The 22,150-nt window shown below is 43.6% G+C and overlaps 1 protein-coding gene across 1 annotated transcript in view; it reads right to left on the minus strand.

Annotated features, from left to right (window-relative positions):
- TMEM168 (transmembrane protein 168) overlaps positions 1 to 20,286 on the minus strand; it is a 28,427-nt gene extending 8,141 nt beyond the window's left edge. The window contains exons 1-4 of the mRNA XM_075857091.1: positions 20,149 to 20,286; positions 4,468 to 5,711; positions 1,327 to 1,469; positions 609 to 883 (exon numbers count right to left, since the gene is read on the minus strand). Coding sequence (XP_075713206.1) covers positions 609 to 883; positions 1,327 to 1,469; positions 4,468 to 5,601 — 1,552 coding nt within the window. The 5' untranslated portion in view covers positions 5,602 to 5,711; positions 20,149 to 20,286. The remainder of the gene's footprint in view (positions 1 to 608; positions 884 to 1,326; positions 1,470 to 4,467; positions 5,712 to 20,148) is intronic.
- Positions 20,287 to 22,150: the final 1,864 nt, after the last annotated feature.

The following is a 22,150-nucleotide window of genomic DNA, read 5'->3' on the forward strand; positions in this document are numbered from 1 at the left end:
CGCTGCTGGCTCTAGTAAGTGTTTTATCATACCCAGTACTGGATTCTGATCATGTGTGAGAGTGAGGTATGGGAGCAGGATCTTTCGCTGTATGCCGTGTATAGGAGACTTAGCAGCTAGTCCCCTGCTTCTGCTTGCTTCTCCCCTTCTACTCTCCATAGACTATGGAGCAGCTGTAACCTGATCTCTCTGTGAAGCAGTGAATTAATTCTGTGTAAGTGAGGGGGTGGGAGTGAGGAAAGAGTATAAGTGGAGGAGTGTGAGGCATTTTTTCTGCAGTAAGATATATTACAAGGTATCTTATCTTATATTTGCTCGACTGCTGATTTATGGAAAGGCGTTTTATAATCGAAGGTACACTTTAATGCTCAGAATAGGTTTGATGAAAGACAACTGCACATTTTTTTCATTATCCTGGATTCATAAGTGGTGTATTTTTTCCTTAATTTGGCTGGAGCAAAACCGTTGTAAAATCTGCATGTGTTACATGTGGATTTGCTGCGGATTTAACCCATTACAATGCCGTCTGCAACAAATGCAGTTTTTGTGGCAGATGCGCTGCGAAAAATAAGCCATGTGTGAATCCCGCCGGACCTCTTGAAACCTACCTGCTAAAGCCCACTCTCCAGTGCTATGGGAGTGTCCACTATAGTATATTATGTAGGTATCATGTCTGGGCCCATCTGCTGTTCTCAACTCCAGAAAAGACTTTAATTTTGTGTGTAAGTTGTCAAATGTAAGCCCACTTGTAGAATAGTCACATCCATATGTCTCGATCATGTGGGAAGCAAAGAACCTCTGAATAGCATTTAGCATTCCGGTTGATCTCAGGTTTAGCTCCTGTACATGCTCAGGTGGAAGTAACATGGGCTGTCCATTTGGGCTGATATAAAAAGAACAAAAGGGATCATTAAAATTTACAGCGAAAACAAGTCAGATTATAATTTGAAAATAAATAAACAAATATGTGCCTTGTTTATTACGCTCAGCATGACATATCTCAATCTAGGACCAAATGATGATACTGAATTTAATACAGTTAATTTGATAGATTTTTGCTATTCTTAAACTCCGTTCAATCACACACAAGTGCACAAAAAAATTTAAAAAAAAAAAAATTAAAAAATTAAAATTAAAAATTAAAAAAAAAAAAAAAAAAAATCGATGTGTAGAGTTAGAAATAGTGCTGTCGTGTCAGTGAATTAACAAAACGGCTACATTTGCAAATGCCGTAGTGCTCCAGAAAAGTGGAAAATATACATTAAAAAAAAAAACCGACAATCATGTTCTTGAACATAAATCACCTGTGATGAAAGTACAACATACCTGCAAAAATTTGTGGGTATAACAACTGCATAACCAACACAAGTTCCTCCCAAGCAGCTCCCAAGTTCATGGAATAAGCCATGCGCCATCGACTCAAGGGGTAGTACAATAAGAAACATGCTCATAAAGATCCCATTGGAAGGCTGCAATAAAAACAAAAGGTTAAAAACGTTAAAAAAAAAACAGGTAACGGGGGAAAAAAATAAAAAGATCAACAATTCTCCAAACAGGACATCAGAATTTAGGCAGTTTTCGAGCTGTGACTGAGAATCTTAATTCACTCTAGGGTGAGACGTCCATTAAAAAAGTATTAAAGCAGTCTTTTAAATGATGACAGCAGTGTCCACAGATCGCGTAAAAAGCTCTCATGTGGAACTTTTCTCCATATGAACAGATTTTCTTTCTCTACCACCTGTCATACAGAATTTGGCATCACTACTACTGTAGAATTTTCCTTTGAACTCAAAAGAACTTCAAGAGCGTAGATGGCTAGTTTTTGGCACTTTAGTAATTAGGAAAGTGGTGGAAATGTCACTGCTGCAATGATCTTATTGAGACAAAGGGGGAAATGCAATAATACTGGTGTGCCAGTATCTCTCACCTGTGGACATTCATCATTTCCAAGCCGGTGTAGAAAATGATGAATGTGGCGCATACTGCATAGGTGAGAGATACTGGCACACCAGTATTCATAAATCCACCCCTAAGTCCCAATAAGATCATTGCAGCAGTGACATTCCATCCTTGAGATGTCTACTCTTAGGCTTCAAGCACACAGCCAAGATTTGGCTGAGGATTTCACTCATTGTAGTAAGCAAAATGCACAGCAAAAATCTGCAACAGATAGGGCGTCCTGCGGAGTTGAAAATCTGCTGCAAATTTATTTTGCTGTTTGTTGCAGTGCTTCTGGGTGGATCCCACAACAGATACGCTAAATGCGAACCTAGCTTAAGGGCATGGCCCCACGTGGCGGAATTCCTCCGCAACTGTCCGCATCAATGCCGCACCTAATCCGGGTTGCGGATTACGGCTGCGGATCTGCCCAAAATGTGCAGTAAATTGATGCGGACTAGCTGCTGCGGACTGCGGTAAAAGTGCTTCCCTTCTCTCTATTATCAGTGCAGGATAGAGAGAAGGGACAGCACTTTCCCTAGTGAAAGTAAACGAATTTCATACTTACCGGCCGTTGTCTTGGTGACGCGTCCCTCTTTCGGCATCCAGCCCGACCTCCCTGGATGACGCGTGAGTCCATGTGACCGCTGCAGCTTGTGATTGGCTGCAGCCGTCACTTAGACTGAAACGTCATCCTGGGAAGCCGGACTGGAGACAGAAGCAGGGAGTTCTCGGTAAGTATGAACTTCTATTTTTTTGACAGGTTGCTGTATATTGGGATCGGTAGTCACTGTCCAGGGTGCAGAAACAGTTACTGCCGAGCGCTTAACTCTTTCAGCACCCTGAAGTGACTATTTACTGACGTCTCCTAGCAACGCTCCCGTAATTCCGGGAGCTCCATTGACTTCCTCAGTGTGGCTGTAGACCTAGAAATACATGGGTCCAGCCAGAATGAAGAAATGTCATGTTAAAAAAGCAAGACGCATCCGCAGCACACATAACATGTGCATGACAGCTGCGGACTACATTGCGGAATTTAGAATCTCCATTGAAGTCAATAGAGAAATTCCGCCATGAGTCCGCAACCAGTCCGCCACTGCTCCGCAACAGACAGAGCATGCTGCGGACACCAAATTCCGCTCCGCAGCCTATGCTCCGCAGCGGAATTTTACGCATCGTCTAAACGAACACTTCTAAATTTAAGTGGAAGTCAATGGAGAAACGGCTCCGCTGCGGATTAACGCTGCGGAGTGTCCGCAGCGGAATTCAAGTGAAATTCCGCCACGTGTGAACCCAGCCTAAGAGTGGAATAACTTGATCATACTCCCACACCAACTGGTTAATTATGGCATATCGTAAATGTGTGTTATGGGAGAATGCCTTCAAGTTCAAAATGGCTATGGAAGCTGCCAATACAAAGTCAGTTTTTAGTCTTTTCACTTCACCAAAGTAAAAACCTAGGAATGCAATTGGATCCAGACAACACTTCGTTTGCGTAGGGCCAGTGCAGATCAAAAACGCTTAAAGAGACTGTCACCACATTATAAGTGGCCTATCTCCTACATAAGGAGATCGGCGCTGTAATGTAGGTGACAGCAGTGCTTTTTATTTAGAAAAACTATCTATTTTTACCACTTTATGAGCGATTTTAGCTTTATGCTAATTAGTTTAATGCCCAACTGGGCGTGTTTTTACTTTTTACTAACTGGGCGTTGTACAGAGGAGTGTATGACGCTGACCAGTGTCATGTACTTCTCACCATTCATTTAGACAGCGCATAGTGACACTGTTGTTCGCTATGTGCTGTCTTATACTGACATATTAACGTTCCTGAAGTGTTTAGACAGGACGGGATGTCTATTCACAATCCCGGCACTTTGTTAACGTTTCTGTGGTACTTACAGCAGAGCAAGCGTAATCTCACGAGATTACGCTGTAAATGACAGGTTACAGCGAGATTACGCTTTGCTCTGCTGTAAGTACCACAGAAACGTTAACGAAGTGTCGGGATTGTGAATAGACATCCTGTCCTGGCTGGAAGGAATGTCTATTCACGGTCTAAACACTTCAGGAACGTTAATAAGTCAGTATAAGACAGCACATAGTGAACAATGCAGTGTCACTATGCGCTGACTAAATGAATGGAGAGAAGTGCGTGACGCTGGTTGGTCAGCGTTATACACTCCCCTGTATAACGCCCACTTGGTCTAAAGTAAAAATACGCCCATTTTGGCATTAAGAAAGTCATTAGCATAAATCTAAAATCGCTCCTGACGTGGTAAAAATAGACCGTTTTTTTTCAATAAAAAGCACAGCTGTCACATTATAGCGCCCATCTCCTTATGTAGGAGATAGTGCACTTATAATGTGGTGACAGAGCCTCTTTAAGAGCTATAGACCACATGTATCACTACATAGAATACCCTGCTGCCCCTTAAATACATTTCGGTTGTAGATATTGAACACTGCTTACACTTTACATTAAAAAAGGAAACCTCATAGGAATCTATATATGAATAATCAACTCACCTGCCAAGAAACCGCACCGAAAATAGCTGTTGCTAGGAGGCTGAAGATCACCAAACGTTCAGAAATTAGGCAAAAATGGCGCATTCCTTTGGATGCCATAACTCTGTCTAGGCTATTATCTGATCTGTGTGTGTAATATAGTTTATGGCAATCATTTAGCTTAGTATGAAAACCCCAAAGAGTAATTAAAAATATAATATGGCAAATTAACCAGAAAATACCAAAGATGGAGAAACCTGGAATGACAAAATACCAAAGATTTAAGTCACTTAGTTTAAAGGCTGCAAGCACAAAAAATACAATTTCAATCAATCCAACAAAAATGACTGAAAACCTTCGGCAAATTCTGCCCCGGTAAAGATATGGCTTCCACCGCTCGGTGACAGAAAGACCACTGAAATAGACATCAAGAAGTGGGTCACTAATAATGCAGCAGAAAACACAGGACAATGCGTATGGATTGACTGGAATCTCCAATGATGGAAAAAACAACAAGGGGGTGAGGACTGCAAAAGTCCCCAGAATTGGAAGTGCCAGGAAAGATTTCATTCGCAAGTCAATAATTATGAAAGCAAATGCAGTGACGAGTAGGATGATGCTGATTGACTTCTGGACCAGCATGATGGTACTGGCTATTGAAAAACCAACTAATTCCAAAAATTCAGCCGATGTCAGCAGTGTAGGACGATGGCGAACGTATCCACAGATCCTCTCTACTAGAGCACACATTGTTCTTATGCCTATGGAGGAAACAAGCAGGTACTTTGTAGCTTCTTCTTTGACATCGTACTTGAACGTTGAGTTATCAATAAAACAAAGGAGACCAAGTAGAAATCCAAACCAAAGATTAGAAAGGCTGAGACTGGCAGCTTCCATGGAAAAATAGTAGTAGAGGATACTTGCGATCCCAAGGATGAACAGCCCCATTATAAAGATGACTAATATTAATGTATCTGCGGTTTGTTCCCACCGAACATAAAGGCCCATACATATGGCCACCAGTAGGCTTATCCTGGCTAAGTAGCCCAGATACCTGACTGAAGAATGCATGTTGACCTCTCTGTTTGCCTCTTCCAGTCGAGTCATTGCTGCATGCAAACAGTGACTAACACAGTAACGGAGTGACCTACACATGTAAATAGCTGGTTACTGTGTTTTTCATAAAGCCTGAATTGTTGAGTTTTCATAGAGAACGGCCAATTTGCAGATTTCCGTTTTTCATTTGTAGCATTTCACCAAGCAGCCTACAAAGACAAACATAAGAAAATGAAATTAGCACCAGCATGAAAATAAAAGACCTATAGCAGTGCCAAAATGGCACTAAGTGATAGCTGTATTAGTCAGCCTATAATAAGTACCCATGTTTGGTACCGTAGTATTTTTAGCACATATACCTGTCTATTTCACTAAAAGGTGTCCCTAGTGATGTCCAATTGTGTGATACTCGATACATTATATGTGGCATACACTACAGAAGTTGGATAGTCATAAGAGGTTAGGCTGAATTCACACTGCATTATTTGCACACACGTCAAACGTATCCATAGGCCCCCATTCACTCGAAGAAGGCCAAAAGAGTGTCCTGGGCTGGTATATTTTTAACTGTGTGGAATTCCGTAGTCTGCTATGCTATTTCACACAGAGGCATGCCGCAAAAAACGTTGTTTTTTAACAAGGGAGCGCATGGGTGATAGATGCAACTGTATGCTTATACAGTGGCATCTATCGAAGGAAATACTCCAGACGTAAACCTCCAAAGTACACTGCAGTGTGAATAGACCCTTAGGCCCTGTTAACTTTTTTTTTTTTGCAATGCAGAAAAATCAGGCTCAAAATTACTTCAGGAATTTTGAGGCAGACTTTGACCTGCCTAATGATTCTTGCCGCAATTTTCTTAGCGTCTTCGCCCGTGCCCATTGAACGCAGCGTGAAAAAAACCACTGCAAGAAAACGCTTTCTCTGCCTCCCATTGATTTCAATGGGAGGTCAGAGGCGGACCCAAAGTAAAAAGAGCATGCCGTTTTTTTTCCCGCGAGCGGCTAAAAACGTCTCCGCCTCCCATTGAAATCAATGGAAACCAGTTTGACTTTTTTTGCCGCTGATGCCGACGCGGCTTCCGTGTCAAAACCAGCATCCAAAAACTCAGTGTGAACTGGGCCTTAAAAATACAATTGTATATGTTCAGGTATGGGTAGGTAATTAGAAAATCATCTCTAATCATAAGCCCAACATGATATTCAAGTCACTATGTATAGATAGAACTTATCAATCAGTCTGAATTCTGCAACAAAATACAGTACAATACATGTCATGGAGGTTTACAATACCCCATTCACACACAGATTTGAGGACTTGCCAATGCAAAGGGTAAAACTCGTAGAAAATCTGCATGTAACATAAGGCCATCTCAATATGGTCTTATAGTAAATGCCACACATGAGCCTGGAAAGTCGCTTTAACTATTCGGTGCGGTGTTGCTGCGCTACCCACTAAGCATTGCTTCTAAGTGGCCTATTGGTTCGTATTCATCAATACTACTCCGTGTGTTACTGAGAATACCAACACATTTGCATTAATGCATTCACTATACTGCTTGGTTCCTCTTTGCATATAAGAACACATCCGGCATACTATCAAATATTATTAGTTTGACAGTATTATATGCAGCTTGACAGGGCAAGAGTCAGGAACGAACAAACTGAATGCATATTCACAAATAGGGCAGATTTACTAATGCCGTCTAACATTTAGACAATGTAAACTTAGAGCAGGCAAAGAGAAGACGCACCTAATTTATCACAGTAAGATAAAAAAGAAATGGAGACAGCACTACCAAATTTTCAAAGTGAAGATCCTTTTATTCCACGGTGCAACGTTTCAGCTCAATACGAGCCTTTCTCAAGCATGCTTGAGAAAGGCTCGTATTGAGCTGAAACGTTGCACCGTGGAATAAAAGGATCTTCACTTTGAAAATTTGGTAGTGCTGTCTCCATTTCTTTTTTATCTTGATTGAGGGGTCACTCGGACTGTGACCCAGGAGACGCGCACCCTCTTGAAAATTTATCCTGTGCTGCTGATCTACACATACCTAATTTATCACAGTGGTGGGTGCCGCATGAGAAAATTGCCACATCTTGATAGACATATTAGACAATTTTCGCTTCCTTATATCACCTCTTGACTGGCTTAGTTTACGCCAAAATTCTGGAGAACAACCGCACATTTTATGCTATGCCGATAGACCACGCCACATTTCCCGCAAAGTCACACCCCAGTCTGTAAAACCGTTAATAAATGTGGCGCATTTGGATTAGTAAATCTGCCCCATTGTCTCCAGCCATTACTCTAGACAATGTTTTGCCAGTTCTTTTTAGTTATATGATCGCACCATGTTTAGTACTATGACCTAGTTTCGTAAAGTGATGACTATTATTAACTTTCTTACTGATGTGTAATGATGATTGAGTTTAGTGAGGAAAGAAATAAACATCAATTTCACTTCTTGTCTCTATCTTGAAAAATAAAAACCTAGGGCCTTTTAATAAAGAATGCCGCTTAAAGCTTATGTGGCAGCTCTCCCAGCCCCATCTTCCATTATCCAACAACGTACACAGATAATCAGTGGCGCATATAAACACAATGGGGCACAATGTTGTGTAAAATTAAGACCAGGCAGTCAGAAAATGCAGCAAATTTATCACAGTGGCGCACACAGGGAAGATTTATTTAAACGGACGCCAGTCTTAATAACCAATTCACCGGAGTAAAGTGCGACATTTAAGAAACTAATGCCTCTAAATAAATATGCTGCAACTTTCCGCTGACCGTGCGCCACAATTGTGGCATAACAATTGAACCTCATCCACCATGTCAGATAAAAAAAAAATACAAACTCACCTCACTGCTACTCTTCTCTCCACCGGGTCCCCTCTGGCTCCATCTACGGCTGTGTTCACACAGAGTTTTTTTCAGGAGGAAAATTTCTCCTGCAAAAACTGCTCCAGTAGGTTTTTGCACAGTGGTTTGACAAAAACTCGTCGAGGTTTTTTTTTTCTCTTTCTGACTCATTGAAATGGGGTTTTGGAGGCGGAAACCGCCTCAAGATGGGTCACGACGCTTCATTTTACCACGACGAGTTTTTTTTACTCATGGTAAAAAAACTCGTCTGCCTCCCATTGAAATCAATGGGAGGCATTTTTGGGCGTTTTTTGACGAGTTTTGCAGAGCGGTTTCTGTGCCAAAATACTCGTAAAAAAACTCAGTGTGAACAGGGCCTTAATGCCACGACTCATTCAAGGTACTGACGGTGGGCAGCAAAGTGCTGCATCACATAGGTACTGATACTGCTGGGCGTCAGTAACTTGAATGAACCACATGAAGAGGGAGACGGAGGGGACCCGGTGGGGAAGAGAGAAGAAAAGCAGACGATTGATAGATCGGGGCTCCTTTCGCATGAATTGCTGCATCAATGCGGCGTGGCATGGAGGCGGTCAGCCTGTGGCACTGCTGAGGGGTTATCAATGCGGCGTGGCATGGAGGCGATTAGCCTGTGGCACTGCTGAGTTGTTATGGAAGCCCAGGTTGCTTTGATAGCGGCCTTCAGCTCGTCTGCATTGTTGGGTCTGGTGTCTCATCTTCCTCTTGACAATACCCCATAGACTCTCTATGAGGTTTAGGTCAGGGGAGTTTGCTGGTCAGTCAAGCACAATGATACTGTGGTTATTAAACCAGGTATTGGTACATTTGGCAGTGTGGGCAGGTGCCAAGTCCTGCTGGAACATGAAATCAGCATCTCCATAAGGCTTGTCAGCAGAGGGAAGCAAATTTCCTGGTAGACGGCTGCGTAGACTCTGGACTTGATATAACACAGTGTCGATAGTGTAGTCGACTACGCTATTGATTCTGTTAAAATGACGGAACCCTTGCACAACAGAGACAAACGGAATCCATTGGGACTGGATCCGTTTCCATTGAAACAATGGTGATGGAAACGGAAACCTCTGGTTTCTGTTTGTGTCAGTCAGGGTCCCGTTCTGACTGAAAGCGCAGACTAAACATCGGAGCGGGACCCTGGCGCAGATGATGTAAATGAAGCCTAATAACTCTGCTATATCTTACCTGGGATGTGCAGACATTAGCTGTCCTTCTGAATAGGACGGCTCTCTGACTACTGCGCATTTCTGAGAGCTGTCCTATTCACTTCTATAGCGCAGCAGAAAGGTGGCCGGTTCAGGAGCTACTGCGCATGCTCTTCAAATGCGGACTCCTGAGAACCCGGCCACACGCCTCAAACAGTTAAGTAGCATCTGCGCAATCGCGGCCACCACATCAGAATCTTGGCAGTGGTCGTACCCATAGGAAACGGAGTGTAAACTCACAAAGGGACCTGGGATACAGCGGAAACAATATCTCAAGAACGGTATGGAAAATATAAATATATTGGCAGATATTCATAACTTTACATCAGGAACACATTTAAATATGATCTTTGAGATGGGAATACCCCTTTAAAGGCTGTAGGTGTTGGGCAAACTCTACTCAGAAGCCTGGAGTCCCAAAAGGGGGCAATGATATAGCATTTCCAGAATATATGGAATAACGAACCTAGCGCTCAGCCGCCTCTCCAGCACTCCACGGAGTAACTAGGGTACATGCGGGATCGTCTAAGGAGAGGGTAATACAATTTTAGAAACAGCTTTTGGTATTGCTCCCGATGGGAGGCACACGGAGTAGATTTGCCCACTTAAGTGAAGAAGTCCATTCTGCTAGAGAAAATAGCAATTAGACCTACCGGTAATTGTATTTCCAGGAATCCATCATGACAGCACTACAGGAGGTTGCCCTCTTGACCTCTGTAGGGACAGGAAGACAGAGGTTAAAAGGCCCCTCCCACTTTGGTTTTTTGACCAAGAAGATTTTCGAATAGTGGCCCTTGCATATCTCGTCGTGGGGAACTGGGGAAATGGCTCTCAATCTGAGTAGTTTCTGGACGTCCTGGATAAGTATCTGATGAAGATCTTTCGCTTGGTACTGGGTTATTAGGAATTTCTCTGGAGGAATGGAGGAAAATTCTATTTTGTATCCTTCTTCTATTATCCTTAGAACCCAGGAGTTCTGGGTTATTTTCGACCATTCGGGATAAAATTGTAGGAGTCTTCCCCCCACGCTCTTGGCGTCATTGCTTTGAGGGCTGGAATGAATTATTTGGGTTAAGGAGATATCCTCGACCCCTTTTTCCTTTGGGGTAACTCCAGCGTCCGGACTTCCCTTTACCGCTGTAGTTCTGTGAAGTAGGATCCCTCTGTTGGCGAAATCTTCCAATTTGAGGGGTTTTTTTTGGTTTCTCTTCAGGAAACCCCTTTTTTCTATCTGTTGCACTCTCCAGTATGTTATCAAGGAGAGGACCGAACATCAGAGACCCTGTAAATGGGATAGAACACAACTTGTTTTTGGACTTAGTATCTCCTGACCACATTTTGAGCCATAATGCTCTTCTAGCAGAATTTGAGAGAGCCCCATTCCTGGCAGCAAATCTAATAGATTCCGCTGAAGTGTCTACTAAGAATCCGGTTGCCATTTTTAGTAAAGGTAGAGATTCTAGTAGCTCTTGTCGTGATGTCTTCATCATCAAATGGGTTTCTAGCTGGTTTAGCCATATGAACATTGCTCTTGCTACTGATGTGGCCGCGATATTAGTTGAGATCAAGGCAGAGGAAGATTCCCACGCTCTTTTCAGTAATCCGTCTGCCTTTCGGTCCATGGCGTCCCTCAACTGAGAGGAATCTTCAAATGGGATTGCGTTTTTTTTAGCAACCCTGGCGACTGGGACATCTACTTTTGGGATTTCATCCCAAGGCTTAGTGTCCTCTGGATCAAAGAGAAGTCTGTTCTTAAAATCTCTTGAAATGAAGAGCCTTTTTTCTGAATCTTCCCATTCAGTTGTCACCATTCTTTTAAGATTTTCGTTTACCGGAAAAACCCTTGTTTTCTTTTCCGTTAGACCTCCAAACATCTCATCCTGGATGGTATGTGGTTGGTCCTCTTCGGGAATATCCATAGTTTCCCGTATTGCTTGAATTAAGGTATCCGACATCTCGGAAGAGAAGAAAATTTTTTTCTCTTGAGTGGAAGAAGTTGAAGGTAAGAGTTCCTCTCGTTCTTCTAACTCATCTTCCGATAGGTAATAGCATTCCTGTTCAGAGTCCGACCCCTGAGAAGGAGGCCAATATTTTTGATCCACTTCAATCCGTGGTCTTTTTGCCCGGGAGTGTGAGGGAGTTTCTTGCGGAGGGGCGAGGGAGGCTACTGACTGACGCACTACCTCACGAATCATAGTCCTAAGTTCGGACATGAACGTTGGTTGTTCCTCCTTTAGTATTTTGGCAATACAATCCTGACACAATTGTTTTTTATGGGATTCTGGCAATTTTTTTGCACAAGTCGCACATTTTTTAACCTTTTTATCAGTTTGTCTCTGAGAGAAATCTTTTTCCTAGAGAAAACAGAAGGTAGGTAAAGTATGGCGTACATACATAAGGGGTTATACCCTTCCCCCAAGGGTGAGACTCACGTGACCCTGGGACATATCTGGAGTTCCATCAGGACGAGGAAGTTCCATATCGCGACAGGTAACAGGCAATGCAATATGCAATCCACACAAAATAAATCCAAGTTAGAGTTATCAGCTCTAACTACATACCTGTGCGTGTCCCTTTAAATGCGGGCGTTTGAATTTCCCGCCTTCCAAGATGGCCGCGGACCGGAAGTAGCCCGACGTCATTTCCGGTCGGCTATTTGTCCAGCGTGTACCTGGAGTGCAGGCGCCATAGCCGGCGCTAAGGCTTGCTATGCGGTGCAGCGAGGATCCCTGCCGGTGCGTCCATGCCTATGGAGCTGCCGGTCCCCGCCTGGTCCGCGGTCCGGCCGAAGCCCTTGGGAAACCCAGCCCCCACACACTACCAGAACCGTGCCTAGGATTCCTCCGGTAGGTGTCTTGGGGAGGGAGCTAAGGGACCCGTCGTATGAGGGGGTGTTAGCCTGGGCTTTAGGGGGAAGAGAAGGGGGAGTGCACGGACCCCCCGATCTTGCCCCCTGCCCGAGTTTTTCACTATTTTAGGAGCGACGCTCTCTGCTCCTGACCCTTGTGGGGACAGGAAGAACACTGGCAAGTGGGTGGTGGGAGGGGCCTTTTAACCTCTCTGTCTTCCAGTCCCTACAGAGGTCAAGAGGGCAACCTCCTGTAGTGCTGTCATGAGGGATGTACTGGAAAATGTTTTAGCAAGGTATGTTTCCCAATTGAGGAAAGAAATAGGCGTTTGGTCAGGATAGAGAAAGCAATATGGGGTTTGGTATGTTGCCAATTAAATTCATTTGTTTATATACAGATTTGAATGTTGATCCAGAGATTTGGATGGGCACAGTGCGTAGATCGTAAAGAATGCGAGGTAGGATGGACACTTTGTAAAGAATGATTCTTCCCATCCAACTTCGCAAACTGGTGTAATTCTGTGTGTAGTGAGGAAGTTAGAGGGGAGATATTTGCCTCAAGGAGTGTGTGATTAGAAGATGGGAGTCAAATCCCCAAGTAGGGAAGGGAGGATTTCATTGAAAAGGATGTTCGATTATTGTTTATCGTCCCTGTGATGTTGATTCCTTACATTTGCAATTTTTACTCATTGACCTTGTAATATGAGACTTGAGAAAATGAACTAAGCGTGTCTTGGGCAGTCTGGAGGGAATTGTAACGCCTCATGCACACGACCGAGAGTGCCGTCCGAGTCCCGTCAGTGATCCGAGGAAAGATAGGACATGTTCTATCTTTCCTCGGATCGGAGACTCGGACCATTTTTCACGAACCCGATTCACACGTCAAAGTGAATGGGTCCGTGAAGATTATCGGGTGCCACTCGGATGCCTAGGAAGAGGGAGGAGTATAGAGAGCAGTCATGGCAGACAAAATGGGTCCATTAAATCCCCATTTTCTGAGCGTCTCAAATGTATATCCCCAGTGAAGTCTGTCGGACACCTTCTCTGCATCCAGCACGAAGAGCAAAGAAGGTGTTCAATGAGAGTTTGCTCTGGGTATGAGGTTGAACATTCTGCGGGTACCATCGGGGGGGCTTGTCTGCCCTTCGTGAAACCTGCTTGATGGTTTTTAATAATTTGGAAGGATGGGGAGAGGTCTACTTACAAAAACATTGGCGTAGTTTTAAGTCAGAGAGTAGTTGTTTATCGTCCACAAAACACAGCATTTTACGCGCGCGAGTATCTTTGTGTTAGTTCCGTATGTCCGTGTTTAGCGCACGTATGTCAACCGTATGTAATGGACTAAAAATAAATAAATTAGGAGGTAGGGAGATCGGACAGAAATTAGCTGGGGTGTTTGGTTCATTCCCAGGTTTGGAGAGCGTGAATATGGTGACTGCAAAAATTGCATTGCATTAATATATCTATGTGAAACGAAATAACTTACTAATATACTTTATTTTAAAATTCTGTATTAAATGGTGCAGTTCAAATCTCATGAATTATTCAGGAAGTGCTGGAGCTTTTCTAATAATGACGACGTGCGACACAGCCCCACGTGACTGAGCTCTTGCTTCATGTGCTGTTCGTGAACATGACCGCAAGGGGCTGTCACATCGCCTATTGCTTGAGTCCCGAGCAGAGCATCAGCTAGCGCTATGATGAGCGCCATCACTATTAGAAAAGCTCCAGCACTAACTGAAGAATTCATGAGGTTTGAACTGCACCATTTAGTACAGAATTTTTAATTCAAGTACTTAGTAAGTTACTTAGTTTCACATAAATATATTATTGCAATGCAATTTTTGGTCCCTGGATAACCCCTTTAAATCATTTCTTCTGGGACCCTCCCTTCAGTCATGGCCAAATAGGGGTAGGAGGTGAGGGGGGAAAAGTTTAAAGCATTCGTTGGACCCCGATGATTTTCCCAATTTAAGAGATTGGATTGCTAAAGAAAAGTGTTTCCAATTTAGCAGATGTGATATGTGGAGGATGTATGGATTGGTGAAAATAATGGATTTCAGTGGGGTGGGGGTATTGGTATCTTGAAGATTATAGGGCAAACAGTAGTAGTTTCTAAATTCATCTGCTATTTCTTTTGGAAGGAGGATGTTGCTCCCAGTAGTTCGGGATTGTAGATCGGCTCATCTGGCTTTTATTTAACAGGTTCCCGACCGCTGGCTGTATTTTTACGGCCAGCGGTCAGGGTCTCTGAAGTCCGCCGTATAGACTAATTATGGCGGCACTTCAGAGACTGTGCACGCGCGATCGCGTGCACATAGCTCTATGCCCTGGCTGTTGCTAATAGCCATAGGCACTGGGCAGAATGTCAGGGGCCAATCTTTTGGCCCCTGAACATGTGATCGCTGTGACAACCAATCACAGCGATCACATGCATTTCTGCGTATAAAACTGTGTGCACGCGATCGCGTGCACACAGCCCTGTGCCCACGCTGTTACCAACAGCTCTGGCCACTGGACAGAGTATCAGGGACCAATCTGATGGTCCCTGAACATGTGGTCGCTGTGAAAACCACAAATCACAGGGACCACATTTGTTTTATTTTGACTTTTCTGGCAGCAAATCTCCTGCCTCTTTTCTTCTCCTCAAACATTGTTTCAGTTTCAGGAGAAGAAGAGACTCGGGAGAATTGCTGCCAGAAGATTACAGTTACAGTTACACAAAAAATACAGTGACACTCATAAAACATTCTCTGGATAGATAGATAGATAGATAGATAGATAGATAGATAGATAGATAGATAGATAGATAGATAGATAGATAGATAGATAGATAGATAGATAGATAGATAGATAGATAGATAGATAGATAGATAGATAGATAGATAGATAGATAGATAGATAGATAGATAGATAGATAGATATTTTTTTCTATCTACCTTTCTTTCTTTTATTCTATTAGAATAGGCAGGTAGGGAGTATATAATTATATATATATCCACATATATATAATATATATAGCAATAGCGGTTTATTTTTTTGTTAGCGGTAGTGTAGATATACCAGTTAGTTTGTGTGTTTTATAAAAAATAAAAAAATTGTTTAGTTAGTGACGTTATGGCGAGGAAGTTGTTTAGCGCCGAGGAGGCATACGCCATGCTGTGGTCTGAGTCGGAGACCGCATTAGAGATGGCGTCAGAGATGGAACCTGTTTTGGGCAGTGACGATGACAGCGTCACTTCAGGTTCATCTTCAGGGGACGTTGTCCCTGATGCAGTTGAAACTGCAGAACTTGAAAGCGCAGGGCCAAGTAGCGCTGTAGCACGGGACAGCCTGGTCCCTTCAGTCCAGGCTCTTGTATGGGCACCTGCCCCATCTTTTGGGCCTATAATCCACGGATTTACTGCCACTCCTGGCATAACCGTGGACAATACAAATTTTGTCCAAATGGATTACTTCCATTTATTTATAACGGACGACATCCTAAATCAGATTGTCCACGAAACAAATTTATATGCCACTCAATATATAAGGCAGAAACCTTCATCCACCCATGCCAGAGATTGGACGCCCACCAATTTGCAGGAATTAAATATTTTTTGGGGGGTCACCCCAAATATGGGTATTGACAAAAAGCCCTCCATTAGGTCTTACTGGTCAACAAGACCCGCCCAAGCCACCCCAGTGTATTCTGCAGTAATGCCCAGGTTATGAGACAATAATGATGTTCCTCCACTTCAACGACAACGCACAGGCCCCCCCCCAAGTACCGATGCAAACCGGGATCGGTTGTTCAAAATTAGACCACTGATAAATTCCCTGAATAATTTATTTCTGCAACTCTACACCCCTGAGCAGAATGTAAGTGTGGACGAATCCCTCCTCAACTTCCATGGCAGACTTAGCTTTCGCCAATATCTACCTTCCAAAAGGGCAAGATATGGCGTTAAGCTTTATAAACTGTGTGAAAGCGGGTCAGGATATACCACCGCCTTCAGAATTTATGAAGGGCGGGACCGCACTATAAATGTTCCTGGATGCCCCCCTGATCTTTCCACCAGCAGTAAGATCGTGTGGGAGATAATGCAGCCTCTGCTTTACAAGGGGTACCACCTGTACTGCGACAATTTTTATTCTAGTGTGCCCCTGTTTAGGCATTTGCATGCTGCAAGGACTGGGGCATGTGGTACCATGCGCAAAAAAATAATTGGTTTTCCACAGCAATTAGTGGGGAAGCGCATGGTAAAGGGGGACTCCTGTGCATCTGAGGAATTGCTGGCGGTCAAGTTCAGGGATCGCAAAGATGTGTATGTGCTAAGCACGATTCATACCGCAGGAACAGTGGCAGTGAGGGAAAGAGGGGCAACATCGGACAAGCACAAACCAGTGAGCGTGTCCGAATATAAAAAGTACATGGGGGGGGGGTGGATTTAAGCGACCAGGTTTTACAGCCCTATTCAGTACAGCGAAAAACAAAAACCTGGTACAAAAAAGGTGGCCATTTATTTGTTACAGGTGGCCATCCACAACTCATTTGTGCTCTACAAAAAAAACAGAGGCAGAGACACATACCTGGATTTCCAGGAAAAAATTATTGAAGGCCTCATTTTTGATGTTCAGGACACCCGAGAATGCCCCCAGTCTGAGGATGTCACGCGACTGACTGAAAGACACTTCATCAGTCGGATTCCCCCAACACCAACTAGAAGCAACCCTCAGAAAAAGTGCCGCGTCTGCAGAAAAGACGGGCACCGCAAAGATTCCCGATATTTCTGTCCCTCATGTCCCTCACAACCAGGCCTGTGCATTGAGCCATGTTTTAAAAAATACCACACTGTTCTGAATTATTAGATTTTAGTTAATTTGTTGAAAATATATTTGCCCTATATTACTTTTTTATTTTTCCCCTGATTTTACTCCAAGTGTGAGGGAGGGAATGGGTGGGGGGTGGATGTCATATTTGCTTATTTTCTAAAGTTCATCTGCTGGAGAGCTCCATTTGCATAAACCTGCAATTTCTTATTTTAGAAAACCCCAAAAAATAAATTCCCATTATATCCCTAGATGAATATTTTGGGATTTCTGCTTCAAGAGCAGATATTTTGGAAGTGTTATAGAAACTCTGTTGAGTTTTGTAAAACCAGCTTTGAAAAAAAGCGATTTGTGAAATAAGCTTCTTCTATCGTCCGCCCTCCTACATCTCTATGTGATAAATAAGGAACACATATTTGGTATCCCCATGCACAGGAGAAGTGGCAGAATGTGAAAGGAGATTAATTTTGTCCGTGGTCCATTCTATGTGTGAAAAATGCTGGTATAAACTGACGCATTTGCTAAAAAAAAGCTCATTTTATTTTGATCCATCTCATTCAAGAAACTTTCAGAAGAAAATGGGGTCTACTTGTGTGAATGAAGTCATTTATGGGGTGATTCTAATGTTTCAGCATTACACCCCCCAGAAAACAGTATGCTGCTATAAAGTCAAGTGCAGAATTCCTGGACCGAAAAGGCCAAAAAGCCAAGCCCTGGCACATGCCCGCACAGTGAATAAGGCACACATATTTGGTATCCCCATGCACGGGAGAAGTGGAAGAATGTGAAATGGGATGAATTTTGTCCGTGGTCTATACCGTGTGTGAAAATTGCTAGCATAAACTGACACAATTGCTAAATTCTTGCATTTTTTTCCAATTTTGCCCACTTTAGAGAAAAAAATAAAAATGATATATACTGACAAATGCCACTAAAACAAAGCCCTATCTGTCCTTTAAAAAGAGTGTAAAATTCAAAGATGAACTTTATTCACCTGAAGAGTTAGGGTATGTTCACACGGCCTATTTACGGACGTAATTCGGGCGTTTTTGCCCCGAATTACGTCTGAAAATAGCGCCTCAATAGCGCTGACAAACATCTGCCCATTGAAAGCAATGGGCAGACGTTTGTCTGTTCACACGAGGCGTATATTTACGCGCCGCTGTCAAATGACGGCGCGTAAATAGACGCCCGCGTAGAAGAAGTGACCTGTCACTTCTTTGGCCGTAATTGGAGCCGCTATTCATTGACTCCAATGAATAGCAGCGCTAATTACGGCCGTAAGTGACGCGGCGTTCAAGCGCCTGCACATGCCGGTACGGCTGAAATGACGGGGATGTTTTCAGGCTGAAACATCCCCGTAATTTCAGCCGTTACGGACCCCCGCCGTGTGAACATACCCTTATAGTCATCTAAAGAAGCGCATAGCAAAATTGTGAAATTTGCTCTGGTCATTTAGCTGTAAAACAGCCTAGTCCTTAACCGGTTAACCCTGTTGGCCATCAATTTACTAGCTTTGCTGTTTGCATTGTAGTATTTCACATTTTTAGCCGTTTATTCTGCTTATCAAAATCTAGAGCGAGATGTTTCTTGAGCGAGACGCGTTTCTATCAGGGAGGCCAGAAGAAGGGGGTAGGGATTGGCCCGATTTTGTTCCAAATCAGCAATTTTGTCCAACACGGCCTGCAGTCCACAAGATCATCGTGACAAAAATGGGGCGGCAACTGATTGCTGTCCAGGACGTACATTTTTGTAATGGGGTAACTTTATTTTACGATACGTACATTAGGAAGGGGTTACCTATATTTTACGTTATCCATTAAACAGAAGCATCTGAAATATTGAAGAAAAGTGGGATTTTATTAACCGTCAAGTCATTGAGCTGTCCTCTTCTGTTAACATGCTGCAAAAAAAACAGCAACATTTGACGTTTTTTGCAGATCTTCCGTTTCCCATTGAACTTAATGCAGAAAATCTGCAATAAATGCGCAACTATGCAACGCAGGTCGATTTCTGCACAGAAAAGTTTCAGCAGTGCATGGACATTTGTCAAATTTCATCCCTTCGCCGTTACTGTAAAACGTGGCACATTTTCTGCATGCAAATCCAGACGGAAAATCCTTAACATGTGAACATAGCCTTTAAGTCTATGATCGCTACAGAAAGGCCCAAGTAAGCCGCCAGCAGCCCCATCTGATGGAACGGTGTCCAGGGGTGACCTACTTATCAGGCTTGTATGGCATATCCTGTTAAGAGGGTAGCACCCCTTTAGTAGCTACAATGGCTACCTTAACCATTAAAATACACAGCTTATCTATTCCAGTCATTCAGGGCGACCACAAACCTTACACATTTTTTCAAAAATGCCCGCCCAAAATAGAAACCGCATTAAAGTTAGACATTTGGCTGACACAGCCATACATATAAAAATGGCATCTGATATTGGTCAGTAATATTCCTCGGGCCACTTTGCCAGACGTCTACGTATTACGCATGGCCAGGTCACAGGGGAGCAGCGGGTTACTTCTATACTGGGTTGTCAGGGTCAGACTTGCCCACACGTAATACTATAACAACCAGTAAAGTTACATAGAAAACATGAACTTGCCAATGTCACCCGGTCTCACTGCTTCTACTGTAATCTAGGGGGGGGGATTACATTTTCCATTGTGGGAGTCATTTGTATTAGCCTTTCCAGCTACAACCCCAGGAGCAAATGTCCGTCTGTACTACATGTCCCAGCATGCCCCCAACAGCACTGGACGTCTATGATAGCTATAAAACCCCAGGCTGCAGAGTGTGAGGTAAACTATAGCATTACCGGCACCCCGGCCCACGTACGCCGTGCCCAGGCTTGGTATAGCGAAGATCAGCCTAACTCACCGGCGCCTTGCAGCTGCCACACGGAGCTCGGCGGCAGTTACAGCTCTCTCGGTAAATCCATTAGTTTCTCTGTTTCCGCAAATGCCGCCATGTTGAAGCCGTGTCACTAGCTAGGGGAAGCAGGAAGGGACAAACAACCTATCAAAGCGTTGAGCTTCGCGACCTTTACCATAGTGAATGACTGAGGGCTGTGCTGCAACTCTTGTTTCCTGGAGACATAACACAAACAATGCAAGAAATATAATCCCGGAACAGTTTATTGATCTAGCTGAAGCTTTGTTCAAATTTGTTCGGATTGACCATAATCTATAGTCATTTGATGATCTGCTGATACTGTCCCTGCCCCCACAATGACTGTTAGAGTGCCCCTATCAAAGTTGCCAACCAGAGTGCCCCATTAAAGGGAATATATCATCAGAAATATTATAGTTTCATTATAAAAATATTTATTTTTGGTGTTGTTTGACCAAGTAAGGACAGTTAAAGGGGTTTTCCAGTCCCTAAAAATATATGTCAGGCTAGGCCATCAATAGCTGAATGGGTCTGGGTCCGACTCCCGAAACCCCCGCCAATCAGATGTTTTGTAGCGTTGATTCACAATATTGCAGCCTTCTGAGATTGAAGTGAATGGGAGAAGAAGGCTGCAATACTATGAATCGCCGCTACATGTGTGTCATCAATTTACACATTCGCGACCGCCTCTCTATTCAAAATCCCATTCTAGAGATCAGTGGGGGTCCAAGCGGTAGGACCCCCAGCAATCATACGTTTATCACCTATCCTTGGATAGGTGATAAGGGCCCAAATAGCCCGGTCACTTAAAGGGGTTTTCCAGTCCCTAAAAATTGATGGCCTATCCTTAGGATAAGCCACCAATAGCTGATGTGTCGAGGTCCGACTTCCAGGACATCCCCCGATCAGCTGTTTTGAAGGGGGTGCAGTGCTCGTATGAGCGCTGCGCTGCCGCTCCATTCAATGTTTATAGGGCCGATAGAAGCAGCCTTAAGGAGAACCTTTCACCTCCAGATACATTTTCAGCTGAGTGCAGCATGTAATGGGGAGGGCTGCACAAACCCTGGGGCACTTTAAAAAAAATTCTACCCTCCCCCGTTTTTTAGATACCGGTGCCGTTATATTTGGCGCCCGATATTTAAATAACCCCTTGAACGGTCAATGGGGCGTGTAATGGCAAGGGGGCGTGTTACTATGGCTGTGACACTGTCCAATCAGATACGGACAGTATTACAACAAGAGCGAGGATAGAGGAGAGAGTGTGCACGCGCGCTCTCACTCTTCAGCTGTCAAGATCAGTCTTCTGCCGAACTGGCAAGGGGGCGTGTAACTACTACGGACAGTGTAAGGGTATGTTCACACGCAGTCACCAAAAACGTCTGAAAATACTGAGGTGTTTTCAGTCGAAAACAGCTCCTGATTTTCAGACGTTTTTGTAGCAACTCGCGTTTTTCACGGCGTATTTTACGGCTGTTATTGGAGCTGTTTTTCAATGGAGTCAATGAAAAACACCTCCAAAAACGTCCCAAGAAGTGACATGCACTTCTTTTTCGCGGGGGTCTTTTTGCGCGCCGTATTTTGACAGCGACGCGTAAAATTAAGGCTCGTGGGAACAGAACACCATAAAACCCATTGAAAGCAATGGGCAGATGTTTTGTAGATGTATTAGGGGCATTTTTCAGGCGTAATTCGTGGCGTAAATGCCCAATTACATCTGAAAACACTGCGTGTGAACATACCCTAAGAGCTTAAAGAGGCTCTGTCACCAGATTTTGCAACCCCTATCTGCTATTGCAGCAGATCGGCGCTGCAATGTAGATTACAGTAACGTTTTTATTTTTAAAAAACGAGCATTTTTGGCCAAGTTATGACCATTTTTGTATTTATGCAAACGAGGCTTGCAAAAGTACAACTGGGCGTGTTGAAAAGTAAAAGTACAACTGGGCGTGTATTATGTGCGTACATCGGGGCGTTTTTACTTCTTTTACTA

Source organism: Rhinoderma darwinii, chromosome 3 (genome assembly GCF_050947455.1).
Source record: "Rhinoderma darwinii isolate aRhiDar2 chromosome 3, aRhiDar2.hap1, whole genome shotgun sequence".
Classification (NCBI taxonomy): domain Eukaryota; kingdom Metazoa; phylum Chordata; class Amphibia; order Anura; family Rhinodermatidae; genus Rhinoderma; species Rhinoderma darwinii.